The 10,462-nt window shown below is 45.1% G+C and overlaps 1 protein-coding gene across 1 annotated transcript; it reads left to right on the top strand.

Annotated features, from left to right (window-relative positions):
• Positions 1–2,659: 2,659 nt before the first annotated feature.
• On the top strand, positions 2,660–3,589 carry LOC141244165 (odorant receptor 131-2-like). Its single transcript, XM_073668992.1, has one exon. The coding sequence runs from the start codon at positions 2,660–2,662 to the stop codon at positions 3,587–3,589; it is 930 nt and encodes a 309-aa protein (XP_073525093.1).
• Positions 3,590–10,462: the final 6,873 nt, after the last annotated feature.

Genomic DNA, 10,462 nt, shown 5'->3' on the forward strand with positions numbered 1-10,462 from the left:
TCCAACAGAAAAACGTTCCAAACTTCAAAACAGATCCATGGAAGGAATATTCGTTGGATATAGTGAAAATTGCAAAGGATATAGAATCCTAGATCCCAAAACAGACAGAGTTACGGTGAGTAACAGTGTGACATTCATTGAAGATTTAAATGAAGACATAATGATTTCAGTTGAAACAAAAAATGAGAAAAACAATAGTGACATAACTGAAGAAATATCTGATGAGAAAGAAGTAGAAATTAATGAAGAACAAAATACTGAAAGTGAAGAATCACAACTACAAACAGACACAGAACCAAGACGTTCAATGAGAGAGAACAAAGGAAAACCACCAAAATGTCTCTCATACAAGACAAGCATAAGAAAAATCTATGAGCCTAACTCTTGGGAAGACATATCTAAACTTCCTGAAGAAGAAGCTAATAAATGGATAGAAGCATCAGAAACAGAAATTAAATCCATGCATGATTCAAATACATGGACACTAACAGATTTGCCAGAAGGCAGAAAAGCCATAGGATGTAAATGGATTTTTAAAGTAAAATACCAAACAGATGGCACAGCTGAAAGATACCGAGCAAGACTCGTAGCTAAAGGGTATTCTCAAAAATATGGAGAAGACTATGATGAGACATTTGCTCCAGTTGTCAAACACACTACAATAAGAACTTTACTTACAGTTGCAGCAATGAAACAGATGGAACTGAGACATCTGGATGTAAAGACAGCTTTTCTGAATGGAGATTTAACAGAAGACATTTACATGGAACAACCTCCAGGATTCAAAGATGAAAGAAATCCAAAGTTTGCAAACTACAGAAAAGCATATATGGTTTAAAGCAAGCAGTTAAAGCGTGGAATGACAAAATCACGGAAGTACTTACAAATGAAAAATTTCAAAGAAGCAAAGCTGATCCATGCTTGTACACAAAAAGGCTGATTAATAGATGGATTTATGTACTCATATATGTAGACGACATTTTGATTTGTTTTAAACAAGAAAGGGATAAAGAAAACATTCTAAAAATCCTGAAGCAACATTTCAAAATCAAAGACTTGGGAAATGTGAAACAGTACCTAGGAATACAAGTAGAAAGAGAAGAAGACGTAAGTTTCCTACTGAATCAAAATCACATGATTCAAGACATAACAGAAAAATTTGGATTAAAGGATGCAAAAACAGTAAAGTCTCCAATGGAAACTAATTATCTCAAAGAGATGAACAGTGAAAAAAATATGCTACCAAATAATGAAGAATACAGAACAGCAATAGGAAAACTACTGTATCTAGCGACCGTTACAAGACCAGACATCGCAGCCGCAGTAGGAATCCTGAGTAGAAAGGTATCAAAACCAAATAAAGCTGATTGGAATGCCGTGAAGAGAGTAATGCGTTATTTGAAAGGAACTAGCAATGTCAAGCTGAAATTACCCACAAGTGATAATTGCATTTTAACAGGATATGTTGATGCAAATTGGGCTGGAGATCCAACTGACAGAAGATCTACCAGTGGACATATTTTTTTTCTCTCAGGTGGACCAATAAGTTGGACAAGTAAGAAACAGTCAATTGTGACTCTGTCTTCAACAGAAGCAGAATATGTTGCCACAGCACATGCGAGTCAAGAAGTACTGTGGTTAAGACAATTGTTGACAGAATTAGGACAACCACAGTTGGAACCAACAAAACTGAAAGAGGACAATCAAGGATGTCTTGTTCGTGCTCAGATGGAAAAAGTCAATCCAAGAACCAAGCATATTGATGTGAAATATCATTTCTTGAGAGATCATCAGGAACAAGGAGTCTTGAAGTTAAAGGATTGTCCTACTGAAGAAATGACAGCAGACATCTTCACGAAGGCGTTGAATGCTGATAAACACCAGAGACTAATAAAAAAGTTGGGATTGATTGAATAAGTCTTTATTGTTGTGAAAAGGTGTTGGCATATACAACAGATTAGGACTTATTATAAGTGAAAGGAGGACTTTATACTAACCAGACAGCAGATGGCGATAGTGTGTAAAGTTATATGCTTGCTGTAATGAGGAGAGGAAAGCTCTCAATTGTTGGTTGCTTTTACTTCCTGTGTTTTTTTTTCCTTTCCTGAATGTGTTATGTCAGCAGCACATGGACTGTGTGACACTGAATTGTATCTCATGTTTAACCAGTATGAAGTAAATACTGTTTACTCAAGATATCTTGCTGATTGAAGCTCTTGTAAGTACAGTGGTGTCTGTAAGAAGATGCACTCTGCGACAGTTTTTATACTTGTAGGGTTAATAGTTGCAGAATTAAAGTCATAGTTGCATTAGGAGCAGCTGTAGCATCAGTAGATACAGTGTTGGTAGTTGCAGTAGTCGCAGTGTTTGGGGTTGCACTACTAGTAGCACTAGCAATTTTTCCAGTAATACAAAAGATAGATACCTGGTACCACTCTAGAACCAAGACACACTGGAGGAGACGTATCATAATGGGTGCAAGTCGTGGTGCAAAAGTGTAGTAGTTGCAGTTGTATCCTTACCCTTTTGTTGTACCTAAACTATTCTGTCTGTGGCTTTCCCTGTAGCCCTCACCTCACCACATGGTTCCTATTCTTAACCAGTCTTCGTCTTCTCTTCCCAGTGTATGACCCTACAGATACGTTTCTCCTACATAGGAATGAATTCCACGGGATCCCTGGACCATGACTCTCAGATGTCTGCTTACAGTGAGTGGCTCTCGCAAGTCATCAACTTGGTCTTCTTGATCTCCACCATGCTTTGCTTCTGCTTTTTTCTCTACTTCATCACCATTATATTGATTGTTTACTTCACTGCCCCTAATGTACGAGAGACGACCAGATATGTCCTTTTCGCCCACATGCTGGTCTGTGATACATTATATCTCTGCTTGGGACTCTTTCTCGCATTGGCTTATCAATTTCTTTACATGTCGGTGCCTATCTGCTACTTCATCCTTGTTATTACTGGCACCGCCTTTAGGGTCACGCCATACAACCTGGCGGCCATGGCCTTGGAGCGATACATTGCCATTTGCTACCCACTGAGATACCTAATGTTCTGTACAGTTAAAAGGTCTTATTCTGTCATCTCGGCAATGTGGTTTCTTGGGTTTCTCCCCAATGCATTTGATTTAATTATCCTTGGCACCATTGCAGAGAAGAGTTTTTTCTCTCAGACCCTCTTGTGTAGACAGGAAGGGTTAATAGTACGGCCAATACAAGACACCATAAGGTCCCTAACATTCGTAATTAGTTTAATTGTTGTGGCTCTGGTCATCCTCTTCACCTACGTCAAGGTCATGCTGATCGCTAGGAAAAGTGGTTCTAACTCCTCTTCGGCCTCCAAAGCCGGGAGAACCGTAATGCTCCACGCGTTTCAGCTTCTCCTATGCATAGTGTCTTTGACCTCTAACATTACAGAGTCCTATGGTGGCTATTACATAACCATGCTCAATTTCCTGGTCTTTATGTGTTTGCCGAGGCTTCTCAGCCCACTGATCTACGGCATCCGAGATGAAGTGTTCAGAAAATGCATTAGGAAAATGTATTCCTCGGTCTATAAGAACGGGACTGTGCAAAAATTCTGAATTTCTGGAATAAATTTTTTTTAACCTTTTTTCGGTGTCTTACTCCTTGAAGGGTTGTTTTATAATGTCTAAATTAATAAAGTTGCAATATATACCTACCTTTTTAAGACAAAGTATTAAACATTATGGGTTTCAAGTAAAAACTCCATTATTATTTTAGTTCTTTTTACACAGACTGACGATTCAACAAACATTTCATGAATCAATAGTAGGAGTGAATATAAGTAACTTTGTCATATATCTTATCAGAAAAATGTATTTCTTTCTACATTTATGAGCCACATCTGTCCCTTCCTACTGATTTCATATGGAAAAAAAGCTATGATGTCTCTTGCTCAAGGTTAGAGGGACTGCGGTCACACAGAGGGATCAGATGACAGTCGCTTATTGAAGTTTATGGATATGGAGAAACAGACACAGAGAGAAATACATACAGATTGTACAGCTGCTTTCTAGTAAGTGTTTTATTTCATGGCAGTGCTGGGTTCACAGCTACACTGCTCAGTACTGCTGTTTCTGCAAACACAGCTACATTGCTCAGTACTGCTTTATAATGTCTTCTATGCTTCTGCTAATTTCTAGTGTTATATCTCATATATCACTGTGGTGCCCCTGCGGGTTCAGTCCCCACAGAGGTACTGCATCTCATCCAGAGGTGTGGTATCTTACTCTCAGGTAAGGAGGGAGTATTGCCTGGGACCCACCCACCTCCATCCAACACTACACCATTCCAGTCCAGCAAGCGGGGCAAGATGCACTGGCTTATGCTGAGCCCTGTCCCTGGTTGGAAGTGGGGGCAACCGAGAGAGGGGGAACCATGTTGTGGGTGTGGGTGGAGGAAGCAGTACAGGGGAGCACTTGAGTAGAAGTATATAAAGAGTGAACCATCTTGGGAGAGAGAGTCCAGTCAGAGAAGACAGTCTGAGGAGAAGGAGTGGGAGCAGGAGCTCTGTAGCAGCTCTGCTCAGAGGAGCGGGCCTAGAGTGAGAGGCCCAGGAGGACAGGCTGGAAGAGGATGGGAGCAGAGGGAAGGCTCCAGAAGTGAGTGGATCCCAGGGGCACGGCGAGTGCGGAAGCCACCCGTGCACCTGAATCTGCAGGAACGTGGAGGGATCAGGCCGCAAAGGGGACCGGCCCCTAACTAGTGGAGAACTACAAGGCTCAGCTAGAAACCGGAGGCTTCTGTACTTTCAGGGTGCAGCTGCTCACAACCGCAACTACATCGCTAAAAAGGTAGCCACAAAGGATTCAGGGGACTGCAGGTTGCCCACCAAGATCCGAGGTTACCGGCTTGGGACACTGGTTGTGAGGCGCAGGGCAGGAGGGTGAGAGTCAGCGCAGGAAGACGACCGAGGAAGGCACACAGAATGGGGTCCCGTTATGTACTCCTGAAACACCTGGGAGTTTGCTGAGCCCCTGCCTTGGTAAACACAGGACGGCGTGGGAGGTTACCCTGGTCCTGGCAGCCTGGAGTTCAACAACTGTGAGTAAACCTTGAAGATTGCACCCCACTGTGTCCTAGAATTATTGTCTGTGCCATCCCGTGCACTACACTGCACAGCAACATCTACCTCATTAACCATCACTGCACCGCCCTGGAGCTTAGCTCTACCTGTGGAGAGCTGAACCAACTCTGCTGCGTCACCATCAGCTCCAAGGGATCTGCACCGCAGCGGCGGCTCCATATAGCCGCATACCACAGGTGGCGTCACGAACATTAAACTATAAAAACTATAATCCCTTTTTATTGACCGCCCTGGGTCATGGACCGGGTTACTGCCACTGTGACATCCCCTGCACCGACCGGCCCGGCACCAAGTACCCCACGGCCTAGGGGGCGCATCATCACCCTAGTACTGGATTCACAGCTACACTGCTAAATACTTCTGAATAATTTTTTCTATGCTAAGACTTCTACTAGGTATTTTATCTCACCACCGGTGCTGGATTCAAAGCTACATTGTTCAGTATAGTTGTATAATGTCCTCTATGCTGATGCTACTTTTTAGTAAGTGTTTTATCTCACTCAAATGCTTGGTTTAGAGCTACTCTGCTTAGTACTGCTGTATAAAGTCCTGGTCCTGCATGCAATTTATTTTTAGTAAGTGTTTTAGCTCACCTGAGTACTTGATATAGAGCTACACTACTCAATGCATCTGCCTTCAAGTAAGTGTTTTATCTAAATCTAGTACTGGATTAATATCTATACTACTTAGTTCTGTTGCATAATATCCTTCATTTGGCTGATTTTTGGTAAGTGTTAGATTTCACAGTAACACTGCTTAGTACTGTTGAAAAATATCCTCTATGTGGCTTTATAGTAAGTGTTTTATCTCACTCAAGCACTGGATTCATATCTACTTCGCTCAGTACTACTGTATAACTCCCTCCATGCAGTTGCTTTCTTATAAGTATTTTAAATCACCTCTTGCTGGAGTCATAGCTATACTGATGAGTATTGTTAAAGAACATCCGCCATAGTGCTGATGTTTTCTAATGTTTTATCTCACTCAAGTGCAAAGTTCACAGCTACACTACTCAATACTGCTGTATAATGTCCTCAATTCTGTGGCTTTCTAGTACATTTTTTTCTCAATTCAGTGCTGGATTCATATCTGCACTGCTAAGTTCTGCTGTATAATGTCCTCAATGCTGATTATGCCTTCTAGTAAGTGTTTTATCTCACCCAAGTGGTGGATTAACAACTACACTGCTCAGTATTGCTGTATAATGTCCTCTATGCTGCTTTCTAGTACGTGTGTTATCTCACCCAAGCACAGGATTCATGTCAGTATCCTCTATGCTGTTGATTTCTTGTAAGTGTTTTATCTCACCTCATGCTGGATTCACAGCTACACTGCTCAGTACTGCTGAATAATGTCCTGCTGCTGCACCTAAACAAATGTTACATATAGACAGAAGAGCAAGAATCCCCCATATCTGTGTGTGCTGTGTATGGTAGACATCATAGCAGCTGGTTTTCACCCACCAGCTCAGAGAAAACTGATAATTAAAGGGAATAGAGAATGGGAATATTAATTTTAATGCACTTTTTATTCAACATTTCAAGCAGAGATTTTGAATCTGTTCAAGAACTGGAATATAACTTGCATACACTGCACAGAGAACACAAAGGCCAAGAATTGGACCAGGAGAAACCGGTTTCTTTATCATAAGGGTCCTAGAGGTGCGGCCTTCAGCTTTGTTTTTTTCTGAAGAAAAGCTACAAATACTTAAAGGAATGTTTCCACCTTAGCTAAATCGTAATGTACACTTCTCAACATTAAAATTGCAACACCAAAAAGTGGTGAAGTTGTGGAAATCACAGGATCAATCACAAATTTTCAAGACTTTTGGATTTCTTCAGTCTGTAGTCTGAGCCACCTGCAGAAATCCTGGCACTTCCACCCTCGGCTGCTATCACTGAGGTCATTAATGGTCGTCTGAAGAATGTTCAACCACTGAATGCACTTGGGAAAATCATCAGAAGCTGCTGCTGGCAGCGCCTGTGTAATCACCGACCAATGGCGTCCCCGATGTGCTTGATTGATACAAGTCTAGAGATGTTCCAGCCATGAGAGCAGTTTTGGCCCTACAGGCGACTCACAGGAGCATGCGCAACATGCGGCATGGGGACGTCATGTTGAATAACGCCTCCTGGGACACTTTGGAGAAGTGACTGCACCACTGGTTCCACCACCAAATCAATGTAACTCCAAGCTGTTAGTGCACCTGGAATGAAGACTAGAGAGGTCCAGCTATTGTACATTAGGCTGCCCCACACCATAATCCCGGGAGTAGGACCGATGTGATGTTCTCTCGTGAAGGCATCTTCGTGGCATTGCCCATATGATCTCATCAGATTAGAAGAATGGCGCGTAGTGATTCATTATGTACTGCAAGTGAAATCAGACGTCACATACCGAGCCCAAGGTGTCACACAGCATCTACACAATCCATCGGGCGGCATCTGCACGACATTGGGCTATGAGCCAGACGTCCAGCTATTGGTGTCCAGTGACCTCACTCCACCGATCTCAAAGGTTGTCAGGGTGCAGACAGCATTGGAGGCTGCAATGGAGGTCTGTCCTCTTCAGAGATGACTTGCTTTTGTCTTGGATGCAGTGATAGCTCTGCTTTTCATTGATTTGGGGGTGGAACCAGTTGTGCGGCCATTTTTCCAATGTGCCCCCCAGGGGCTGTTTTTTCAACACGGCAATGCCAGTTACTCGTGCTACTGTGAGGAACTTATGTGGCAATAAAATTCCATAAATCCAGATGATCTGAAAATTTTGCTCCTATTTTTTCATCATTTGCAGGTCAGTAACATCTCCATCCTGTGATTTCCATCATTCCAACACTTTTACGATTTACAATGTTGAGGAGCATGAGTACATACAGGTCTGATGCATTTCCCAATTACCTTACTCTATCATCACATCGTAATTAATGGACGTGACCGGGACCAGTCCACCATCAGGATCATTTAGGTACCATTTATTTATGTAAACTCAAAATAACATTGCCTCACTTAAAAAAACCTGTCACCTGCCAAATGTAATATTATTACCTGGTGTAAATGCCGCTGTTCCCCTGAATCCAGCGACGGTTTTTGTTTGTTCCTGAGTTATGACCCCCCTTCTTCTCTCTCTCTCTCTCTATATATCTATCCTCAAGAAGTCACCAACACAGAAGAGCCAATGACTACACCCACTTGGAAAACAAGCCTAGATTCACATACAGGGAAAACAGGGGCCATATCTCAGGAATCGAGAGAAGCAGGAACAAATGAAAAACAATGCTGGATTCAGGAGAACAGCGGCATTTACATGAGTGTAGCGCCGGCGTCTCTGCCTCCTGCCCGGCAGAGATGCCGATCCCCTTGCTGCTGTTGCCCGGGTCTGGCGTCCTCAGCTCCACTGGCTGTGCGTGGCCTGGGTGTGCGCACCGCGCTCAGATCCCCGGGCACTATGCTTAGGGCGCGCGTGTGTTGCGCCCTGCTGCGCATTGGTGCCACAGATCCTAGAGGGGTGCATGGACGGATTCTTCCAAAAGAGGCCCTCATAGCATTCACACACCTCCACCTTCCACCTCAGACCACCAGAGGGAGCCCAGATAGGGATATAAATAGGGAAGGTGGAGCCAGGCAGTCAGTTGAGTCTGGAATCTACAGCCTGGAGACACAGTCTAAAGTCAGTCTGCTGCAGCCAGAGAGGTTGTCAGTCCAGCCCAGACTCAGGGAGCTCAGGTTAGTGAGCCTAAGGCATGCCGACGCTGTAAGAGCGGTGAAGAGTAGTGAGGCCTACTGCCAGTGTGAAGCCTAGTGAGGGCACCGAGCGTGGCCGAAGGCAAGTGGAGTAAGCGAGCTACATAGGGGGCAGAGGAGCTTAACCAGCTCACCCCACAACCATTTACCGGACACCGGGTCTGCGTCTGCAGGGATCCCTAAGGCCCAGCAGAAACAACCGGAACCCCTGGCGAACTACATGTCCCAGGAACAACAAAAGCTGATTGTCATACCAGGGTCAGGAGTCACTGAGGCCCAAGAGACCAGGGAGTGTGATCTCCAACAGAAGGCCCTACCACCAGGAAACCAAGTTAGGCCTAGCTCCAGGCAGGTCATAAACTTATCAGGAAAAGGCAAGAAACAGGAGGCCCCACACCCGCTCACTGGGGAGAGTCCTGAAATGCACCCTTCACCCTACAGTGCCCTGGATCGTGCCTGAAACACCACCAGTAAAGGTACTGAAGTGAACTGTTGTGAGTGTGCCTATTCTTCTTCCGACCCAGCTGGATCCCCTCTGTCCTGCATCCCTTCTTCTACGCTGCCCTGAGGGCCCGCTCCACCTGTGGGGAGCCGCACCATCTAAGCTGCCTGATCACCGGCCTCAGAGGACTGTAGCAGCGCTGGTGATCCTCACCAGACACCACGGGTGGCGTCACGAACATTCCCCTTTCCCATACACCTTTCCCCCATTATTCCCTGCTTTTAAGAATGACCCCAGGGTACGGGCCCGGGAGCCGACCACCGCGGCATCCCCCAATACTAACAGCAAGGCCCGGGCGCCGAGTAGTCATCCCCATCCCCTGGGCGCGTCACATGCTCCCTGCTTCTTAAAGGGGCCGCGAGCGCCGTCCTAATATGTCCCTGGCCAAAGGCCAGAGGACAACTGATATTTAAGGCACCTCCTCCAAAATGGAGGTGCCTGTGCAATGGTGTTGTTTGCTTGCATTAAACTGCCTCTCCAGTTCTCAGGTCCCTATGCTGCCCGCCAGCCTGTCTACCAGCCGGGCCGCCAGCCTGTCTACCAGCCGTGCCCGCCTGCTGGACTACCAGCTGTTACCGCCTGTCTGTCTTCCTGCGCTGCCAGCCCACCGCCGTGACTGTCAGCTTCGGCTGTCAGCTCCGTGGGCGTCTCCTGCTCCCGCACAAGGTTGGTTCCAGAGTGGCACCTGGTCCACCCTCCCGGTCCCTCCTTGGTTCATGGAGTCGACTAAGCTGCCGTGTAGCCAGGGTCGGTCTGGGTAGGCACTTAGTTACGCCCCTCTGGTCCCTCCTTGTACCACGGCACAGTGGTTCCACCATTCGTAGCAATGAGTTAACAAAAATACATATTTATGGTTAGTGACAGTTTTTTTTAAAGGAGTAGGAACTGTTACAAGATAACTTTTCCCTCTGTTTTGTAGAAGAATACGCCATTCCTCTTGCAAAAACCAAATTTGCATACGATCCATATTAGTAGTCACATAGTTATGTAATGAGTGGGGTGGCCATGGCCAAGGATCGCATCCTCGCCCCACCATGCTGCATAAAAAGGGGGATCCTGGCTGGATCTGTGTGCTTTTACCTTAGCCACATGCCACACAGCAGAC

The sequence above is a fragment of the Phyllobates terribilis genome, unplaced genomic scaffold, assembly GCF_046119375.1.
Source record: "Phyllobates terribilis strain yellow unplaced genomic scaffold, ASM4611937v1 Scaffold_2__4_contigs__length_985480577, whole genome shotgun sequence".
Classification (NCBI taxonomy): Eukaryota; Metazoa; Chordata; class Amphibia; order Anura; family Dendrobatidae; genus Phyllobates; species Phyllobates terribilis.